The following is a 23166-nucleotide window of genomic DNA, read 5'->3' on the forward strand; positions in this document are numbered from 1 at the left end:
ACACACACACACACACACACACACACACACACACACACACACACACCTCTCCCACTACAGATGCTTTAAGGGAAAAAAATCACCAAACCCTGCTGACTTTTGCTATTCATCTTTTGTTTTCCTGGGACCAAGTGGGGGAGCATGTATGTGTAGGGCCATTGGGTAGGCTGGGTTTCCCAGGTGTCTGTACGGGAGCATTCCCTAATAGAACCTTAACCTTCAGTAGGATAATCCTGCCCTTTGTGGCCCAGGAGTCCTAACAAGATGGCTGAATAAATAACTATATAACCCATAAGACAAAATATATTAAAACCCTGCAGTCTAAAAGGAACATCAAGTGCTTTGTTTTCATTGGGTAGGAATGAAGATGTGGGCTGGCAGGGCATCTCTGACCTGGGTACTTCGTTACCCAGGTGATTCTCCTGCCTTAGCCTCTTGAGTAGCTGGTATTACAGGCACCTGCCAACATGCCCAGCTTTTTATCTATCTATCTATCTATATCTATCTATCTATTCATTTATTTATTTGTATTTTTAGTACAGATGGGGTTTCACCATGTTTGCCAGGCTGGTCTTGAACTCCTGACATCAGGTGATCTGCCCACCTCGGCCTCCCAGAGTGCTGGGATTAAGGCATGAGCCACTGCGCCCGGCTAAGAACAGCATTTTCTAGAGCACATCTTACTGGACTATTGGATTCTGAATTTATGGGAGCAATTTTATGACTCTGTAAATTGTAAAGGGCTGACAACAATGCAAAGCCATTGTTGTCAATAGTCATGTGAATGAATTCTGTGCAGGGGGAGGTTGTCCTCCCACTGCCTCCCGGCCCTAGCCGGGAGGCAGAGGGCCAGAAGCCGGACAGCCACATTTCTGAGCAGCCTTTTGCACCATGAGGTGGGGGGATAGTGGTGGCTCTTACTGTGCTGGCCTTTTTGGAGCTGGGGTGGGGTAATAGCTTGGCAAAGGACAGAGAAGAGATGATATGGAGCTGGAGGGTCATCACATTGTACAGTATTTGTGACCTTAGCACAATAATAATGAGGCTATAAAAATGAGATCTTTTAATGGCAGATTTTCCAGTTTCTTTCATGTTTAAGCAACACATGACTAAGCTGCCATTTCAAATGAGTAGTGCAGAAGTACCTTGCTTTCGCTTTCATTGGACAGAATTTCCAGGGCTTCCAGGTGTGACAAGCCTTGATATTCATCAAACAGCATCCCGTAGTGTGCAGTTCTCTCCATCGTGAGCTGCTGTGCCAGTCTCTGCTTCTCCTTCTCCTTAGCTTCCCTTAACATCTGCAGAAATACACAGTGTTTGTACTCTGGATGTATATTTAAAAGCACCATTTCCTGTGTAAGACATAGGGGAGGTGGGGAGGACTGACTTTGTATTGGAGAGGGGGAGATTCTGGTCACTTTAGAATTTCTAAAAAATGATTTTTTTGATTGATGCTATTGATAACTTTTACATCATATCCTACTTCACATTTTACATGTTCATTATGTGAAAGGCAAAACAAAGCAAAAATTCAATGCCTGGGAATAAACTGGTAAGAAACTCACCAAAAGCTTCAACGGTGGTTTCCACTAAGGTGTTTCCCACATGAGTGATTAACTTTCTTATTGTCTTATTATTTTATTTTATTTTATTTATTTATTTTGAGATGGAGTCTCACTCTGTTGCTCAGGCTGGAGTGCAGTGGCACAATCTCGGCTCACTGCAACCTCTGCCTCACAGGTTCAAGCGATTCTCCTGCCTCAGCCTCCCGAGGATGAGGAGCTGGGACTACAGACCCTTGCCACCATGCCCAGCTAATTTTTGTATTTTTTGGTAGAGACAGGGTTTCACCATGTTGGCCAGACTGGTCTCAAACTCCTGACCTCAAGTGATCCTCCTCCCTCAGCATCTCAACGTGCTGGGATTACAGGTGTGAGCCACTGCACCCGGCCAAATTTCTTATTTTCTAAACTCCCCAAATTTTCTATAATGAGCGAGTTTTATGTATGCTTGAAAAGGTGAATCTCTTATGACAGGATTAACTTTAAGTCCTGCACCTACACAGACGTCAAAGCAGAAATAAGCTGGTCTGATTTTTTCTAAGTTATAATTTTTTATTTTATTTTATTTTTTTGAGATGGAGTTTAGCTCTTGTTGCCCAGGCTGGAGTGCAATGGTATGATATCAGCTCATTGCAACCTCCCCCTCCCAGGTTCAAGTGATTCTCCTGCCTCAGCCTCCTGAGTAGCTGGGATTACAGGCACCCGCCACCACAGCCAGCTAATTTTTTTGTATTTTTAGTAGAGATGGGGTTTCACCATGTTGGCCAGGCTGGTCTCGAACTCCTGACCTGAGGTAATCCGCCCGGCTCAGCCTCCCAAAGTGCTGGGATCAGAGGCGTGAGCCACCGCACCTGGCCGAGTTTTAATATTTAAAAAATTTTTTGTGTGTGGTTATTAAATTTCCTCAATTTAAAAATTAATAAATATAAATTCATAATGTATTTGTCATCATATACTTACTGCAATTAAGAATATTAACTTAGGGCCAGGCGCGGTGGCTGACACCTGTAATTCCAGTACTTTGGTAGGCTAAGGTGGGCAGATCACTTGAGGTCAGGAGTTCGAGACCAGCGTGCATGGTGAAACCACATATCTAATAAAAATACAAAAATTAGCCCGGCATGGTGGTGCATACCTGTAATCCCAGCTACTCAGGAGGCTGAGGCAGGAGAGGCGGAGGTTGAACCTGGAGGCGCAGTGAGCCGAGATTGCACCATTGCACTCCAGCCTGGGCAACAGAGTGAGACTTGGTCTCAAAACAAAAAAACAAAAAAGAATATCAGCTTATAGATTCTTAAGGCTGGTTTCCAGAAATATGACTGTGAACCAAGTTTCCTCTCCCCATTAATAACTTTTCTCCAGTTATTTTTTGTTGGTTAAACAAAAAGACAACAAATAAACACAAGTCCATCAGTCACTCTCAATTTTCTGCACTTGCGTTCTTTGATTCTAAGCATCTTTTATGTGATTCCTCATCAAGTTTACTGAGGCATTACGTTTATGGGGTTCTTTAATTTCTGTGGAGAGCACCGTAAAGACACTGGCCACCACCACAAGGTCACAGGGGAAAAGAACTGAAGAATAGACTTTGGTTTTTATTGTGTGCCAGGAAAACAATCATCCTCATTTCCTATTGGGTTCTCGAGGTTGTCCGCCAAGAACCCACAGGGCCGCAAAGAGAATTCTCTGTCCTGTCTGTCTTTAAGACTAAATTAGCACAGACTCTGAATTTTAAAGTTTTTCAAACAACCCAAAGAAACCATCCCTGGAAAATTTTAACACTGGCAATAAAAACTAATTACCCCCGCTGATCTCAGGGCTTAGTGGTGGTAAAATAAAATAACAAAGTGACACTGAAATCACTTCCTTTCTTACACCAGCTTTCACCTCTGAATGTGGGCTTTGGGAGAGAAGAAAGAAGGGATGAAATTGAAGAGAAAGGGAAAGGGTCACTCTGGAATGATGTGGACTCACTCAAAACTGGGGAGTAGGCCAGGCGCGGTGGCTCACACCTGTAATCCCAGCACTTTGGGAGGCCAAGGTAGGCCGATCACTAGGTCAGGAGTTCAAGACCAGCCTGGCCAATATGGTGAAACCCTGTCTCTACTAAAAATTCAAAAAATTAGCTGGGCGTGGTGGCGGGCACCTGTAATCCCAGCTATTCAGGAGGGAGGCAGGAGAATTACTTGAAGCCGGGAGGAGGTTGCAGTGAGCCAAGATTGCGCCATTGCACTCCAGCCTGGGTGACAGAGTGAGACTCCATCTCAAAACAAACAAACAAACAAACAAACAAAACAAAACTGGGGAGTGAAATTAAAGCTGCCTAAGGGATAACCAGCTTGACAAGGGATGCTGGTTCTATTTTCCCACTGGAAAAGAAAGGGAAGTGGTTTTCAATAGCAGGGAATGATCCTGGCCTGGAAGAATTCCTGACACAGAGAAGCTATGGAGACTTCCATGTGTGGAATCCAAGGACCCCCTGTCCCCGTGTTATTTAAAGAGTACTCCCTGTGCTTGGCTGGGTGCAGTGGCTCATGCCTGTAATCTCAGCACTTTGGGAGGCTGAATAGGGTGGATCACCTGAGGTCAGGAGTTCGGGACCAGCCTGGCCAACATGGTGAAACCCCATCTCTACTAAAAATACAAAAATTAGCTGGGCATGGTGGTGCACACTGTAATCCCAGCTACTCAGGAGGCTGAGGCAGAGGAATTGCTTGAACCCAGGAGGCAGAAGTTGTAGTGAGTCAAGATGGCGCCACTGCACTCCATCCTGGGCGACAGAGTGAGGGCTCTGTCTCAAAAAAAAAAAAAGAAAAAAGAAAGGAAGAAAGAAAAAGAGTATTCCCTGTGCCACCGGGATAAAAATACGTGAGAAATGTAGGTAGCGCATGCGTGCACACTTCTAGTTTCTATAGTTGTATATTTCTCTAGTGCGTAAAGGAAAAATATCTGAGCTTCATCCTTCCAGTTGTCCGAAAGACCTTGGAGCCATCCCTGACAACTCCTTTTATCTCACAGCTCACATTCATTCCAACAAGCGATCTGGATCTATCTTCAAATTATAGCCGGAATCAGCCATTCCTCACTACCTACAAGGCCTCCATGCTGCACGGGGCCACCGTTATCTCTTGTTTAGATAACAGCAATTGAAAGTGCAATTGCCTCCAGCGGAGGGTGTGACAGTGCAACCTGCAGACCTCCCTCCTACTCCTGGGAGCATAAACGCCGGACTTTGAAATCCAGCCTTCAGCCTCCCACAGCTCCTCCCTGCCAATCACTGGTGCAGCAGGGCACTAAGGCAGACCTGTTCCTGGAAGATGACGTCTCCTTTGTCAGCAGCCTTTGGCTGAAGGGCTTTCCCATGGCTTCGCCCAGCCTTTCCCAGGCTGCACTGCAGCCTGGGACACTTCCACCCATTTTTCTCACCCTCTTCTCTTCACTGGGGTGGGACCGGCATGTTGGTCTAATGGTTCTGCCAGCCTTCCTGGGCTCCCTCCCCATTTTCTCTCACACAAGCACTTCCCCTAATGAAATCCTTGCACGTTTAAGCCCACTGTGGTGTCTGTTTCTGGGAGGGCACAGACTGATGGTCACTCTAACCAGTCTCCCTGCCCTTGGTCCTCCCAGCCAATTTTCTACCCAGGAACTCGAGTGGTCCTGTTAAAGCACAAATCAGATTCTGTCACTTCTTTTCTCAAAATGCTGCAATGGTTTCCCCATTTCACTAACAGTCAGACCCAAGGTCCTTACGAATGTCTGCCACAGATCTGCTATCACCTACTCCCTATCACCACTCTGCTGTCCTCCTCAACAACTCTCACCCGGAGCCCACTCCTCTCCATCACGGGCATCCTGCTGTTCTGTGTTCATACCAGACACTCCTGACTCGGGGCCTTTGCATGAGTTCTCCCTCGGCCTGGAATGAGCTTTACTCAGGTTCCTGCATGGCCAATGCTCTCATCTCCTTCAAATTTGCTCACATGTCATCATCTGCCCAAGGCCCCCTCACTATCCTACTTAACACTCAGCCTGCCCCTCACACCCACATTCCTGATTCCTGATCACCTCTTCCTGTTCTACTTTGTCTTTTCCCCTATGGCACTCATCACTTTCTGAAATACCAGATGCTGCCTTCCACATCCCCTCTCTGTGAGGCTGGAAGTAAGGCATTTGAAGATGGCGAGGCCAGAAGATGTGGGCTCAGAAGTGTGCTACCCACAAGAGTCCCCTGGGATGAGCCTCCTGTGTGAGCAGGAATGCTCATGCTGCACTTTGTGAGGGCGAAAGGTAAACCTTCTTGTTCTAAGCCACACTGATACTTGGGGGTGGTTGTTCTTTTATGACATCTAGTGCTAATTACCTAACGAATACTAATCTATTTTCCTTTTTCTTCTTCTTTTTTATTTGAGATGCAGTCCTGCTCTGTTGCCCAGGCTAGAGTGCAGTGGCACAATCTTGGCTCACTGCAACCACCACCTCCCTGGTTCAAGCAATTCCCCTGCCTCAGCCTCCCGAGTAGCTGGGATTACAGGTGCTCGCCACCACATCCGGCTAATTTTTTTTTTTTATTTTTAGTAAAGACAGGGTTTCACCATCTCGGCCAGGCTGGTCTTGAACTCCCAACCTCAGGTGATCCACCCGCCTCGGTCTCCCAAAGTGCTGGGATTATGGGCATGAGCCACCGTGCCCGGCCATCTATTTTCTTTTTCAAGGAGCAGGAGGGTGATGGTCTAGATGATCCTGCAAAGTCCCTCCCTGAACTATAACATCAGAATGCTCGTACTTGGGTTATTCCAGAAGAGACAAGAAGAAATAGCCTAAAACAAAAGCTTCTAGGGGTTGCCATGAACATATTCTCAGTGATAGCTGTTCAAGAAGGCAACCTTCATGGGTTCCTAGTACCAAGTCCTGCCTGTGACGTTTACAAAATCCACTGCTGCATCAGCTGCCTCTGATTTCAGGAAAGCACAGAGACCTGGTGTATCATTCTCTCATGGAGGAGGTGGACTGGGGCATGCCTGGACTGTGGGGTAAGCTAGGCATGTTCCATCTGGAAAAGCAAGTTTAATATTAGAGTCATATTTGGAAAATAAGACAAACATTATTTCCAATTTTCTTAACTATCATAAGTAAGCAAAGACAGATTGAATTCTTTGTTTTATGTTTTGCAAGAAGGGCTGGAAAACTTTAGTGCTGGAAGTGTGAGAGGAGAAGACCATCCTTGCACATATCAAGAGAAATAGAATTTAAAATTCCAATGAGATACCATTTCCACCTATTATACTGACACATAGTAACGACAATGACAACAACTAACATTTCTGAATGCTTACTAAGAGCTGGGTTCTATTCTAACTCAGCTTATCCTCACAACAAAGTTATTGGTAGGTATTTAAATTATCCCCAGTGTACAGATGAGCAAGCTGAGGCACAGAGGGGCTAAGTAACTTGACCAAGGTCACGCAGCTACTAAGTGGTAGAGACGGGATGCATACCATGACATAAATGGATCATCTTCAAGAAATAATATTAAGTGAATTAAGCAAGGAACAAGAGTGTGTTTAGTATGCTACCACTGGGTCGAAAAAGTATGTGTGTATTTATGTGCATGTCTATCCACATGCATACATATGTACTTTTACATCTGTATATTTATGTCTAGCTGCATCTATAGATCTGTATCCATATCTCTATGCGGTCTCTGATAGAATCCTTAAGAAACTGTTAACAGTGGTTGTCTCCTCTGAGGAATTAAGTGATTGGGGAAACGGGGGTATTAGAAGCTCAGTTTTCTCTCTCTGCTCTTTGGTGTCATTTGATTTGAATCACGTGCTTTAAATTAGCTATTCGAAAAGATAAATAAAAAATTTATTGACTTTATTGACTCAAAGAAAAAAATGCAAAAGTATATAATCCAACCTGAGACAAGGAAACAGTTCTCTCCATGAGCGTCTTGGTCCGCTTAAAGCCCGGGTCACTTTCTGCAAGGACATTCATGGTTTTCTTGCCGATGAATTCCAACGCATCAAGGCCTCCAGTTAAGACGCTTTTACCCTGCAGATGAGATAACTGCATGAGATTAGATGTTTAGGTTTTCCTGTTTTGCAGCGGTCAGCAACTCCTCGGTAACTGGCACTATCTTCAAATATTGAAATCAATATAAAGTCACAATTTTTTCTCATCAGGAGATTTATCATCCATTTAATCCTATTTTCTTTTCCTTGGAAAAGCATATGCTATATAATTTGTAGGACATACAATGTTATTAAAAACTGATGCTTAAAAAAAACCAAAGCACATAAAATAAAATTAATCCCACAAAGGGATTAATTTTACTGGCTGTCTGTGTATGAATAGATGTGTATCTAAGACATAAAACTAACAGGTGACCCAATTGCTGTTTCTGTTTAAAAATTTTTTAACCCAAGTAACAGAGTTGCTTGGAGCAGTCTATTAAAATGTCAAATAGTCCTGCTAATTTAGGGAATTCTTTAATCTGGGGCCCTGGAGGGTAAGACCCTCAGGCTGTTTCAGATGGTTCTTGCATACTCTCGGAAACTAGCAATAACCGCCTATAATTAGTATATCCATGAAATAAGACAGGTTGATTTCCTTGTACTTCTGGCTTTAGAAACTGGTGTATTATATAGGTATCCTCCTGCAAATCCCTTTGTCAGTCATTGTTGCCTTTTTTAAAAAATTAAAATAACCCAGACTTACTCACATATTCAAGTGAACAGAACTGTGTACATTTCTTTGCAACTCTTTCATACATACACTCCAACTGTATAACTGCAATTATAATATGCAAACATCTGTGTTTTCCCACTATACATAAAAATGATATAAATTGTATTTTATTATATTATTACTGATATGCATTTTCCAATCTTCATAATTATCACTTAAATAGAAATATTTAATTTCATAGAATTGATATACTTTATTTTCATCTTGGGCATTTAGACTTTGTTTTTAGATTTGGAAGCCAAGCAGTAATCATGCTATAAATCAGAGTTTTCAGTGCGCACACTTCGGGGGGATGAGGGGACAGCAGCAATTCACACTTCTGTGCAATTTGACTTAGTGCCTGCTAACATCCTACGAAAAATTATTTTATTGAGAATAAAATGGTGGAAGAAAGGACATAGGGATTTGTGTTAAGGATAGACTTGGAGGGGTAGTGTCTGGAACTTGGGAAAAAGGGGTCAAGAAGGTTGGAGAGAACACAGAGAGGAATGTGAGGCTGCTGAAGACAAACTCAGAGTGCCCTCTTGGTAGCTCAGATAGGCCGTGTGAGATATTGACAGAGCTCCATCCATCTCCCATCCTACAAAGCCCCCATGGGGGTGGTTGACTTGTATTGCTATTTGACTCTTAAGACAGACTTGCTGCTCCTCCTTCACCCCACTCCAGTCTAGAGGTCCTCAAATAGCAAGGAGAAGACCAGTCATTTTCTATATTTCTGGCATGTCCTGACCCCAAGGTCTGGGTGAGATACGCTCATGTTTGACCGTAGCCCTCACCTCTTCCCGAATTACATTGTGTTTATTTGTTCGGTTGCCTCAGTCCTCCGGGATATTGTGTCCTCTTGTTTGCCAGCATATATCCAAGATCTAGCATAGATACTGGAACACAGTGAGGGCTAATCATGTTTGTGTTGTTGTTTTTCTTTTAATGAATGAATGAATGAATGAATGAGACACGAGCCATTTTAGAAACACTAGTTAGTTTACACAGTAAGAAATAAACCTTCACACCTGTAATCTCAGCACTTTGGGAGGCCGAGGCGGGAGGATCACCTGAGGTCAAGAGTTCAAGACAAGCCTGGCCAACATGGTGAAATCCCGTCTCTACTAAAAACACAAAAATTAGCTGGGTGTGGTGGTGGGCACCTGTAATCCCAGCTACTTGGGAGGCTGAGGTGGGAGAATCGCTTGAACCAGGGATGCGGAGGTTGCAGTGAGCCAAGATTGCACCACTGCACGCCAGCCTAGGTGACAAGAGTGAGACTCCATCTCAAGAAAAAAAAAGAAAAAACGAAATAAATCTTTGCTCCCTGACCCTGAGGACCAGCTGCCTGCCTTATCTCAGTTGAAGTGCCTCCCCTTTTTTCATTATTCACCAATGTTTTGCTGCTAATATTAAGCTTCTTTTAAGAAGTACGAAGGGATCTGGGGGGATACACTTAGGGTGATGTAAGGAAGAGGAAGGGTGGGAATGAAGAGGTAGAGATGGGGGAAGAACGTTGGTCTCTGGCAACACTTCAGAAACATATTTGGGCTGTTTTTCCTGTCTTGTAACTGGCACTTTTTATTTAAATGGTTTAATGCTTTTTCAAATTCAGGGATAAGATAAGCAGAGCATTTAGGAAAAACAGCTGTCCCAGCTCTGATAAAGAGTTCTCTCTCCCCCAACCAGAGGCTGTCCTTGCCGCAGCTGGAAAGGACACTGTTAGACTGAAAAATGTTCCTTCCAAACAGCTCCCTTCTTTTAAACATAAAATATATTTCATTTTGCCCTTATTATTTTGAATCCAAGGTTACGTCTACTTTGTAGCAGAAAACATTAAAAAAAAAACCCATAATCCAAAGTTCTGAGCAAGGCCATCGTTTCTCTGATGTATCTAGGTCACTGGTAAATGGAAATATCAAAAGAAGGCCCTGGGAAACACACAGAGGGGAAAGACAGGAAGCAGCCAGCGACTCACTGTGTTTTGAACCACGTTGGTGATGGCAGACAGCATACCCCGAGAGGCTGATGAAGGGGAAGTGGGTGGGCTTTCTGCAGGGCCCTGATCTGTGGCTGCATCTGTTACTAAAGAGAAAAAAGAAATCCTTTAAGAGTTCATGTTGCTGATCTGAACTTGGAAGACCTCTGATTATGCACATGGTGTAATAAAGTCCAAGGACACCCAGAGGAGACACATCACTCACTTTCAGGGACTCCATTTTCGGTATTCGGTTGGGCACCTTCAGAAGATCCAGAATTTACACCATGAATCCGTAGAGTGGCCCCTGCTTTTTCCTTGACTGCCGTCAATCCATGACCTGTTGGAAATAAAAATATGGTTCATGGACACATTAGAAATCCAAGGTCTGCAAATCCTCCACCGAATCTTACAAAGCTGTTTCAAGTTGTAGAAGTACATCTTTTTTATTTTTATTTTTATTTTTATTTTTTTTTAAGATGGTGCAGTCTTGCTCTGTCACCCAGGCTGGAGTGCAGTGGTGCAATCTTGGCTCACTGCAACCTCCGCCTCCCGAGTTCAAGTGATTCTCCTGCCTCAGCCTCCCGAGCAGCTGGGATTACAGATGCATGCCACCACGCCCGGCTAATTTTTGTGCCTTTAGTGGAGACTAGGTTTCACTAAATGTTGGCCAGGCTTGTCTTGAACTCCTGACCTCAGGTGATTGGCTCACCTCGGCCTCCCAAAGTGCTGGGATTACAGGTGTGAGCCATCACACCTGGCCTGTAGAAGTACATCCTGATTGAAAGAAAGAGGAATCCCTGCTCCCTGAGATGTGGGTTCCAATATGAGCTCAGTTTCACCCCTGCCTTGTTGAATGACCTTGGAGAAGTTACCTAGCCTCTCTGTGACTCAGTTTCCTCACTGAGTTATTGTGACATTCAAATGAGATACACGTAGGTAAAGTGCTCCCAGATGCTTCACTGTTTGCTTTTGCTTCTCACGCCACCTAGCCATCAACCTGGAATTCTAAGCTCAACACACTGGCTTTGTATAGTGTACCTGTCTCATCCTCTTTACTCTTTTGTAAGCTCCTTATGGAAGATATTCTTCATTCATTTTTTTGATTCCTTGCAGGCTTAGCACATTGCAGATGATCAATTAATATTGGTTGGATTGAAATCAGCTGAGCCTCAGAATGTTTCTTTAAAACATTAGGCCTTTCTTTAGGCATGGAGAGTGAAGGTTCTGGAGCCAACATCCAAAAAATCAAAAGGCAAGTCAGTGGAGAAACCAGGAAGGCCACCCAACAGCCCCGACAGTTGTCTTAAACAATAATGATATAAATCAACTTTAACAGTAGTCAGGTAGGCAAAGGGCACAGGTTTTACTCCATCTGAGCAGGGACAATACCCATATTCCCCGAGCCAGGCAGAGCGGTTATTTTATAACTATTTGGTAAATAGTTATAAAAGCTGACCTTCCTACCCACATGGAAAAACCCCAATCTTTGACCTGATAGGGACATAGTCTTGTCTACATTTTATTCTGGAGGGATTTTCCTCCCTTTGAGGCCTTCATGATGAGCTATAGCTTTTCTGAGTTGTCAAACCATTGGAGGAATGAATAGCCCACAGATGGTCCAAAGTGGCTGTCTGACTTCTTGAAGGAGAAACAGCACAGGCTGCCATCATCACAGAACTCCCCATCCCCTGAGCACTCACGGAGGAAATGAAAGATTTCTCTCGGGACCTGGGTAACTTCAGGTTGCTAAAACACAAGGCAGTAATATGAGGAAAAACGTCCCAACTCCCGACAGAATTTGAGAGCTAACTAGAACCACCCAGTCTTAGAAGGCACTGTTAAAATAACCAATTGCCCATTTCCTGAATAAGAAAGGGGGAGACACGGATGACTCCCAAACCTGAAGAGTAGCATTTTAGCAGCTGTAACCTTATTTATCCTAGTGATCTTAGCATAAACAAGGCACTGATATTTGACAAATGTAGAAGGAATCATGTCCAATGGAAATCACCTGTCCTTATACACTACCTAGAAAACCTTGAAACGTAAACATTATTTACAACTGTAATCACATATAGAAATATGTGTTTATAGTCACGTGCAGATCATTAGACACAGTTCAAATTAATTACTGAGTTACTTGAAAAAATAAAGGTGTACTGCGACTGCTAAGGCTTGAATTAATTAACTCTAGCATCCAATGAATTTCAAGCATTTCAGTGGAAACTTACTGAAGTTTCAATAACACATTTAAGTTAAAGGATAGAATATCTAACTCTTTTACATACCGAGTCCAACTTCCCTGCCATTAAAAAAATATATACGCATTTTCCAAAGGAAATAATGTGCCTCCAAATCTCAACCTATGATTCTCATCTAGATTTCTGAGAGCCAAAATCAAGGAAAAAAATGAGGTCAAGGAGGCTGGGAGGCACCATCCTCTCCGTTTTCTTTGCTTAAGCCACTCAAGAAAGATGATCACACATCCTTCCCTGAGACCGTTTCAGGAGATAAGGAACCTCATATTCAGTATCTCCTTTCACCTTCTCCATCCCTTGCAGGTTAGGATAATGTCTGGTTCTTTTTGCAGGAAGAACGGCTTCTCACCATCTCAGAACATAAACGATCACAGATATGTAAACATGAGCTGTCTCTAGAAAAATCACTTTGTTTCTAGAAGGAAATATGATTTTATGTGGATATAAATGGGATATATCTGTTTAACAGACATCAAAATAGCCTGCTATTCCAACTACATTTTCTTATTAACAATTCTTTTTCTGAATTTTTTGTCAGGGAAAGTACCCTTTTACTGCATTCTACTAGAAATATAAAGTTCAGCTTTACAGAAAAAGAAACAAAAAATAAATATAAAGTTCAGCTTTATATTTATGTATGAGCTATAATTTCTCATAGCTAAGGTTTAGACACTGTGCCACACCTTACTCTAAAGAGTAACCTCTAAAACTTTACTTAGTGTGACATCTAGTGTCCAGAACAAGAAAACAATAATATGAAGTCACTGTTGCCTTTTGACTGGGAGTGATTCATCTCCAGAGGTACTGACTGGGGCCTACCAATAAGAGAAAAACAACAAATATGAATAATACTATAGGGTACGGTTCATGGATTAATTTCTTCACGTGTCATCCCAAACTCCAAGTATCCTCAAAATCTGAAACCCCTCTAAATTCCATGGTTCTAAAGATGGAATATCCTCTACTCTTTGGCTCACTGCAATGGAAGGTGAGTGCTGCAAAGAAGATGAGAATGTCATACAAATGCTGTGATAATGTATCATTTTAAAATAAACGCCGAACGATTGGCTGGTATTTAATTTACCACCTATACTCGAATGGAAAATACCTTAAACTCAGGAGTCAGGAGTCTTATGGAGGATTTCTGCTCCCATCATTTATTAGCTGTGTAATGCTGGTGAGCTACTTAACCTCTCTGAGTCTCTGCTGCTGTGCATTCTCTGAAAGGAGGATTACCTGTCAGAGTTTTGCGAGATTATTGAGAAGAAACATGTGAAATCTCTACTATGGCCAACATTTATTGAGCACTTACTATGTCCTAACACTGTACTAAATACTTTTACTGCAGTACATTATCTCATTTAATCTTCTCAGCGACCTATTAGGCAAGGGATATTAGTATACTCATTTCACAACTGAGAAAACTGAGACCTGGTGAGGTGAAATCACTTTCTCAAGGTCCTAAAGCCAATCAGTGACCAAGGCGGGATTCCAACCCAGTCCTTCTGACCCTAGAACCCACATGTGTAGTCACTATGTTATGTTAAGAAAGTTTTATGTGTTATTTATAGTTGAATAAATGTCATTTTAATCCCATTTCTATAACTCTTTGGAAATCAGATCCTTGGTTTGGAGCTTCCTACTTTTTAAAACTTTTTATTCTGAAATGCACTTGACTTACCTTACCTTGACCAAAGAACAAGGTGAAGGTCACCTCCACGGTGAAACCTGACTCTAACCCTCTCCCTGTCAACTGTGTCTAGTGATGGCATAGCTTAGTGTTTTTAGCATTATCCCTGTGCTGTGCAGGCTGCATTCTCAAGACACTGTGTAGGGCTATCTTACACATCCACTTTGATTTTTTTCTTCCCGCAAAGCACTGTGATCTTATGAAGCCCTCTTCTTGTGAATTCCACCAAGATCAAAAAGCCATTGAAGGGAAGTCTCTCCTCTTTCTGGAAAGATGAAATAATTGCTGGCTATTTGAAATAATCAAGATGAAATAATTTACAAAAAGAATATGCTGGGCTGGGCACAGTGGCTCACGCCTGTAATCCCAGCACTTTGGGAGGCTGAGGTAGGCGGATCACCTAAGATCAGGAGTTTGAGACCATCCTGGCCAACATGGTGAAACCCCATCTCTACCAAAAATACGAAAATTAGCCGGGTGTGGTGGCAGGCGCCTGTAATCCCAGCTACTTGGGAGGCTGAGGCAGGAGAATCGCTTGAACCCAGGAGGCAGAGGTGCAGTGAGCTGAGTTCGCGCCATTGCACTCCAGCCTGGGTGACAGAGCCAGACTCGGACTCCAGCTCAAAAAAAAAAAAAAAAAAAAAAAAAGAGAATATGCTGGGAAGTTCTCTCTGACCGAGTGGTAACTCAAGGAAGCAACAGCAGTTCTCTGCACCTCCCTGGATGACTGGGTAGCTCAACGGGTACTTCCTATTGGTCTCATATACTAAAGGATCGCGAGAAGGGCACACGCTAACTCATTAGGAAGGCTTCTCCCTTTTAGTTTGTTTTATTTTTTAAGACAATATTTCCTTCTCTTTTTTTTTAACTTTCTCTTTTTTCTTCTTTTTCAAAAAATGAATATATTAAAAAGAAACTTTTAAAAATCCCATAATATCACGTCTCTGATATATCTGGTTGAATTTTTACTCCAATTTTTTTTTGTGGTAAAATGCACATGACATACATTTTACCATCTTAACTTTTCCTACCTGAATAGTTCAGAGGTATCAAATACATTCACAATATTATGCAACCATCACCACCATCCATCTCCAGAACTCTTTCCCTTGTGTAAAACTGAAACTCTGTACCCCTTGAACAATAACTCCCACTCCCCTCTTTTACCAGCCCCTGGAAACCATCATTCTACATTCCAGTAGCCAGAACATTCTCAAATCTCTATGATTTTGACTATTTCTAAGTGCCTCACAGAAGTGGAATCACACAGTATTTGTCCTTTTGTGACTGGCTCTTTTCACTTAGCATAATGTCCTCAAGGGTCACCCACGTTGTAACATATGTCAGAATTTCCTTCTTTTTAAAATCTGAATAATATTCCCTTGTATGTAGAGACCACATTTTGCTTTTCCATTCATCTGTCGACAGACACTTGGGTTGCTTCTGTGTTTTAGCTATTGTGAATAATGCTGCTATGATCATGGGTGTACAAATATCTCCTTGGGACCCTGCCTTTAATTCTTTTGGAAATATAATCAGAAGTGGAATTGGTGGATTATATGGTAATTCTGTTTTTAGTTTTTTGAGGAACTGTCATACTGTCTTCCACAGCAGCTGTACCATTTTATAACCCCACCAAGAGCACACAAGGGTTCCAACTTCTCCACATCCTCACCAACACTTATTTTCTGTTTTTTCTTTTTTAATAATAGTCATTCTTACACTGAAATATTAGCGGTAAAAAAATTTTCAAAAAGTCATTCCAATGGGTGTGAGGTAGTATCTCATCATAGTTTTGATTAGCATTTCCCTAATGATTAGTGGTGTTGAGCATGTTTTCATGTGCAGATTTAAAAAATAAAAATGTTCATAATTTTAGCAAGTCCAAACAGTATAGAAACACAGATAACAGAAGTGGGCCAGCCTCTTTCTGCTTAGATAGATTCCAGTAACGTAATAAGCAATAGAGTGTATGAGCTTATAAGGGCCTGTGGAAATAATTAACGCCTGCAAAAACTGTTGGCTTTAAAAGAAAAAAATAAAATTGCAAATTAGATAGTAATTAATGTTTACTTAAATGTATTCAAAATGTAATATTGGATCAGCTGGTCAATTATCATTCAAATAAATTCAACTCCTACATAGTTATGTGTGTGTGTGTAGTAAATTTAATGAAAAATGTGAGTACATTCTAATGCATTTGGTCTGATATAGGAGTGACTTTTAATAAAAGCAATGCTTGGAGCTTTCGAGAGACTTAAGGTAGCCCTGTCTCTCCCCTCAACCCCTTCCTTCTAAAGATAACAATTCTAATTATTTCTTGTGATTCCTTTCAAGAATATAAAAGCATATTTACCTACATATAAGTCTTCTGGACCTGGCTTTTCCCATTTGGCAGTTCACAGTTGAAGTCTCAGCACACAGAGATAGTGCTGTGTGCTGTGTGCTGCCTGGAATCACAGTGCTCATTCTCCTTGATTCTGGGAGTGTTGTCTATTGACAGTGCTCAACTAAATAAATGCCTCCCTTTGAATTGCCCTTGACCAAAGGGAGTTGGTTCCACCAAGACTATACTACGGTGACTGGTCAATGAGGGAGCTGTTGATATAAAGGCCCGGCGCTGCGGATTAATGGAAGACATCTCCTAAGAGTCATCCCAAACCCCAAGATCCCAATGGGATAGGCTAAGACCTCTGCTGTAACGACACTGCAGTTCAGCTTCTCCCTTGGCTCAGTTTTGCTTCCCAATCCTTTGCTTTCTTGCAAAGCTTGTTCCAGAAAGCACTTCACAGTAAAACTACAGCACACAATTTCTGCCTCATCCCTCTGCTGGGCATCCAACCTAGAACACTGATCGACCTTGGTCTTTTTAATGGCTGCATAGTATTCCACTGAATGGAGATAGATATATCTATATCTGTGTTTCAGACTCTTCTATCGATGAGTTCAAGATATTATAAAAAGTTGTGAAGAGCAATTGTTCAGAAAAGCACAAGTTGATACCGCCATGCTCAACCAAAGCGAACTGTAGTGCAGCAAAAAGGGAGCCAATCAACCTTCCTTTGGAATAGTCTTTCCTCTCCATATGATGGTTGATATCCACTCTGTAATCAGATGCTTACTTCTCTTTAGGCTCAAAATAGACAAGAAGTGTTACTGAACTGATGATATTTGCCCAGAAGTCCAACAGAAACTCATTAACCCCTGTGTTTTATTCCTAGAATCTAAAGGATGGTGGACAAACTCTAAGCATTAATCCTATTCTCTTTGTCTCAATGGTCCTTGAGAAATTTCGTATCATCAACAATGTCACCTTCAAAAATGAATCCATGCACTATCGACAGTGATTTATACAGTGACAATTTCTCATTGTAGTATCATTTTGACAAGTTTGCCATTCTCTGTAACAAACACTGTCATTTCTGACAGGGCTGCTGGAAGAGTTTCATTAAAATGTGCAGAAGGAAAAAACTATGTACCTTGGGAGAGGATGAGGAAGGGGAACAATGATAATTTTGGAAAAAGTAAATATACAGATCAGGTACATTCTGCACACACCAACTCCCAACCTCAGGTACTCTTGCATAAGATGTTTAAACTCATAAAACTGTCAAAACTAGAATTTCAAATAAACATTTAAGCCTTTGGTGGTATCTAGAAATAAATTATTCTACTATAGAGCTCTTCCTTTTGTATACTTATATATGTTTTAGCATTGTTGACTTTCATTTTGACTACTGGTCTATCACGCTTAGCCTAGTAATACATTTTAGGAACAAGTCAGGTCTACAAGATGCTGTGGGATTTGGAACTACTATCAAAACCCTCTTTTCTTTTTTCTTTCTTTTTTTTTTTTGAGACAAAGTCTTGCTCTGTCGCCCAGGCTGGAGCGCAGTGGTGCAATCTTGGCTCACTGCAACCTCCATCTCCCAGGCTCAAGCGATTCTCCTGTCGCAGCCTCTAAGTAACTGGTGGAGGGGCATGTCACCACACCCAGCTAATTTTTGTATTTTTTTAGTAGAGATGGCATTTTGCCATGTTGGCCAGGCTGGTCTCGAACTCCTGATCTCAAGTGATTTACCTGTCTCAGCCTCCCAAAAAATCCTTTTCTAAAATGTTTTCTACTCTTGTTTCTGCCTGGAAATAATAACCATGCTTACCTCATTTCACAAACTTGTCCAAAGGCATGGGTGACAGGTGATCAAATCTAAGAATGTGATGACAGTGTAGCTGTAGTTGAGCCTAATGCAAGAGTTAAGGCCTCTCCAAAAATAATTGTTGGCTGAAAAATGTTTGATTTTGTATAAGCATTAGGAAGGTCACTTTTTCTCATTTTCCCTTAACCTCAGAGTCAAAAAGTATTGAGACAAAAGATAAAATATAAAAATAAAGAGTAGACATAATTTCAACTAATTTTCTGTATTTTCCCGCTTAGCACAGTGGGCACAAATATCTTTCTCCTTCTGTGCATAGACACAGAATATGGTATCATCTTATTCTGGAAGTTGGAAGAGACCTTAGAATTTCTCCAGTTTTTTCACCCATGCTTTTCCATACAAAGAACCTGAGTCTTAGGTTAAGGACATGGTGTAGCTAGTTAGTAACAGTGCCTTGTGATCACAAGTTAGTAGCATTCAGAACCGGGTCTCAGATCTTATGACTCATGGTACAGTGCTCATTCCAAGAGATTACCATTTTTCAATTGTTTCTATTCTCCTATTACTCTCCTGCCAACTCTCAATAGTTCTAACTATTCTATCTGCAGTTTTTCAACAACTGTAAGAGGTAATGGTTTCCACCTCTAGTGCTCAATTGACAGCTCTGTGTTTTGTTAATGTCTATATGTTTTGCACCCCTGTCTGCAACTGGAATTACCCTGAGGGTATACATGAGGTTTCTGAGTGGAAATCACTTGCAATTGAACATGTGGTTATTTTCTTTCTTTACTTTCCACAGGCAATTCATAAATCTTCAAAGCTTGTCTACTACTATGACTGATCTGTTTTCCAATAAGTTTCTTTGCCTGATGATAATAAACTGCTAATGCTGTAAAGCCCTGGGGTTGACACTATGCCTGTACATAGCGGAAGTTGTGCCTCGCTTGCCTCTCTCAATCCCAAGATAGTGGCTCAACATAGACCACAGATCAGGAAGGCACCCATAACTTTAAAGTCTCTGTTCACAGATCTTTGAGCCCCATTCCAACCTGTTTCAGGCTGTGAGCCTGGCTCCATGTGTGGGCTACTTATGATCCCTCTTACCTTTCAGGAGTCAAACTCCCAACCACCAGTGCTTGTTTCTAGCCTGGGAACCCATGACTTCAGCCTCCTGTTAGGCTACATGCTTTAGTTCTGTACAGGTCTACAAAGACGCTTGTCCTGTTTTGAAATATATATTGCTCTTGTTTTAGCTACTATGACTACATAAAGTCACAGCGTGTCCTGATGAGAAATCTCCAAAACATACAGTAAGAGCAATTTAGGCAGGGTTTTCAGTTATACTTCTATTGCATTCATTTTGGGGGGAGGGGGTGGGTAGTGATGATCAGTGGTGATGAACAATTTTAGTACCTGCTTTTCTAAAGACAGCTCTAAAATTTCTCCAAAGGGACTTTTAGAATGAGCATCAATATTTCAAAATTTTAATGACCTTCCTCATGTACCCTTTGCCATTTTGTGTGCAAACAAGAGAAAAATGCCAAGATTTGCTTGCTTTTCAAAATTCCAACATGTAGCCAGAGCCATAAAAAATACTAAGGTTCTGTAATTGGTGGTGTAACTGACAAAGATCTCAAACAGAGATGAGAAGAGAATTAAGGTAGGTGGGATGCACCACATGACAAACTTTTGGTCAACGATGGGCCACATCTATGACAGTGGTCCCATAAGATTCTAATACTGTATTTTCCTGTGCCTTTTCTATGTTTAGATGTGTGAAATACACACATACTTATTATTGTGTTACAACTGCCTACAGTATTCAGTACAGTAATAAGCTGTCCTATGTTTGCAGCCTTGGAGCAATAGGCTGTACCACATAGCCTAGCTGTGTAGGTTTGTGTATACTCTGTGAGGTTTGCACAATGATTAAATCACCCAACGACCCATTTCTCAGAAGGTATTCCCATTGTTAAGTGAAGCATGACCGTATTGAGAGATGGCCCCAAGATTCTTGTCCCCAGATGTATACACCCTATGTGATCCCTTCCCTTTGGAGTGTGAGCCGGAGTGTAAACAAGATGGGATTTCACTCCTGTGATTAGGTTACTCTATCCAGCAAAGATGAGGAGAATTTTCAGACGTAATTAAGGTCCTTGATCAGTCAAATTTCAGTGACTCAAAAGAGAGATCATCCTTAGTGCGCCTGAACTAATCAGGAGCGTCTTTAAAACAAAGGGGCCCTTCCTGAAGGTAGCGATTTGAAGCATGAGAGAGATTTTCCTGCTGGCTTTGAAGGGGGACCTGAGGGCAGCCTCTAAGAGCTGAAAGTGACCCCTGGTCAATAATCAGCAGGAAAACAGGGACCTCAGTCCTACAACTTCAAAAACTGAATTCTGCCAACAACGTGAATGACCCTGAAAGGTGACGTCTTCAAAGCAGAGGTGCCAGCTGAGCAGCTGGCAGAACCACTGGCCTCATCCTCGACTCTGGGCCTCCTTCTAGCTGCACCACCCTATCCTCCAGAGACTTTAAAGTTATGGGTGCCTTCCTCATCTGTGGTCTATGTTGAGCCATTATCTTGGGATTGAGAGAGACAAGCGAAGAACAACTTCCATTATCTACAAGCATAGTGTCAACCCCAGGGCCATGCTGCCTCAGGCAAACGTGAGCCTCAGATGAGAATACAGCTGGCTGCCACCCTGATTTCAGCCTGTTAAGACACCGAGCAGCTGTCCCATACCTGAACTCTTGACCCACGGAAACTGTAACATAATGAATGCATGTTGTTTTCAGCCTCTTCAACTTTGTGGTAATTCCTTACACAGCAACAGAAACTAATACAAGAGGGTATACTGAACTTCATTCTGATATTGCATGAGGAGTGTGCAAATGTCATACACTCTCAGAGAAACCACGTGTTTACTCACCCTAGAAGAAAAGTGGCAAGTTTTTCCATCCACGGACTGACAGCTGGCCCATTGAATTTACTATCCAGCATCTTCTTAGGTGTCCAGTTGTAATCTGATCTTTGCACACGTGCAGCTTTGGTTCCAGTGGACTGTGCTCCAAGACCTCCAGGTTTTGTTACTTGGTTCAAATATAACCAGTAGATAGTGCTGACATTACTACATAAAAAGCAGGATATTATTTTTCATGGCACAGTGATCATATAACTGGCACAATGATCATGATGGCCTACAAGAATTTACCTCTCTAGGCTCTTCGGGATCAATTACTACTCAGAGCCAGATGAGAACCATCAGAATTTATAAATTGTTGTGAGGGTAACAAGATGCACTATTTATTATGTGCTTGGTGGTTCACACACAGAGAAACTTTAAGAGCACCCCCAAACACAATCACAGGCCACAGATGAAGACAATGACGTCAGATCAAGTCAAAAGGGACCTGGTGTGAAAAATCACACCCTGCTTTTTTTTTTTTTTTTTTGAGACACACTCTCGTTCTGTTGCCCAGGCTGGAGTGCAGGGGTGCAATCATTGCTCACTGCAACATCTGCCTCCTGGGTTCAAGCAATTCTCCTGCCTCAGCCTCCCGTGTAGCTGGGACTACAGGCACCCACCACCACGTCCAGCTAATTTTTGTATTTTTAGTAGAGATGGGTTTTCACCATGTTGGCCAGGCTGGTCTCAAACTCCTGACCTCAAATGATCCATCCACCTTGGCCTCCCAAAGTGCCGGGATTGCCGGCTTGAGCCACCACACCGGGCCACATCCCACTTTTTAAGCAGTAAAGTCAGCGCCATCTACTGGTTACATGTGAACCAGGTAACAAAACCCAGAGGCCTTGGAGCATCATCCACTGGAACCAAAGCTGCATGTATACAAAGGTCAGATTACAGCAAGACACCGAAGAAGGTGCTGGATAGTAAATTCAATGGGAGAGCTGTCAGTCCATGGACAGAAAACCTTGGAAGGGTCCAACAGAGCCCAAAGTCAAATGAGGTACAGACACTGAATGAGAAACAACAGCAAATGGTCTGACCAACCAGGGCTAGAGCAGTTACAGGGAGATGCACCTTTAAGTGTGCACAGAGAGCACCTATAGCTGCTACCACAGGGCAGATGATTTCTGTATTTACTGTGGCAGGAACTTATATTTAAAAGTTTAATGAAAGAGTAAGTCCTCCATCTATAATAGAAACCTCAAAGCACCAAATTCATTATAAACCAGAGTGGTTTTGGATGCCGTTAAAACTGGAAACATCCAGGACACATGACTGTTTTATGATATAAACCACGAGAAGAGCTGTATAATTTTAGTGACTATATTACTTACTTTTTCATGACTTATTCTAATTAAAACAATCTTTTAGAACCTCCTTTTTAGTTTTTGGCTTAGAAAGCATGTCACTTCTAAGTGCCACCAGTGGCAAAATCCTTCTGATAGCCACTAAAAGTTCAAACATTTTTCCAAGGACAGAGGATGCCTGCAGGTGCTTGTCCTCACCCGTGTGAAGAGATACCATCCTGTTCAGAAAACAAAACAGGCGCCTCTACTTGAATTTAGTTAATTTCGTCATCTGCATACGTGGTACTCAAGGCATACCTGTCCCCTTAATAAGCAATAGAGAAAATCTGCCCTCTAGGCTCTTACCAGAGAGGTCAACATTTATTTGGCCACTGCTACTTCTTCCCAGAGCCTTCCTGAGCAAACTGATATTTGACAGAGATGGAATTAGAGGAATGCAATCTATCCATTCTTCCAGGCAGCCTAAGCTCTATCAAGTTAGATATCTGGCCCTTAACACTGTGGTCATGG

At 42.2% G+C, this 23166-nt stretch overlaps 1 protein-coding gene across 3 annotated transcripts in view; it reads right to left on the bottom strand.

The window, feature by feature from the left end:
* FAM114A1 (family with sequence similarity 114 member A1) overlaps nucleotides 1-23166 on the bottom strand; it is a 73644-nt gene that overhangs the window by 29013 nt on the left and 21465 nt on the right. The window contains exons 1-5 of one of the 3 annotated variants that reach the window (XM_032135538.2): nucleotides 21311-21436; nucleotides 10499-10612; nucleotides 10273-10379; nucleotides 7482-7616; nucleotides 1146-1298 (exon numbers count right to left, since the gene is read on the bottom strand). In XM_032135538.2, the coding sequence (XP_031991429.1) occupies nucleotides 1146-1298; nucleotides 7482-7616; nucleotides 10273-10308 (324 nt within the window). In that variant the 5' untranslated portion in view covers nucleotides 10309-10379; nucleotides 10499-10612; nucleotides 21311-21436. Of the gene's footprint in view, nucleotides 1-1145; nucleotides 1299-7481; nucleotides 7617-10272; nucleotides 10380-10498; nucleotides 10613-21310; nucleotides 21437-23166 lie in introns of those variants that run through there. The other 2 variants (XM_032135537.2, XM_032135541.2) reach the window with 2 other exon arrangements.

Source organism: Hylobates moloch, unplaced genomic scaffold (genome assembly GCF_009828535.3).
Source record: "Hylobates moloch isolate HMO894 unplaced genomic scaffold, HMol_V3 SCAFFOLD_17, whole genome shotgun sequence".
Classification (NCBI taxonomy): Eukaryota; Metazoa; Chordata; class Mammalia; order Primates; family Hylobatidae; genus Hylobates; species Hylobates moloch.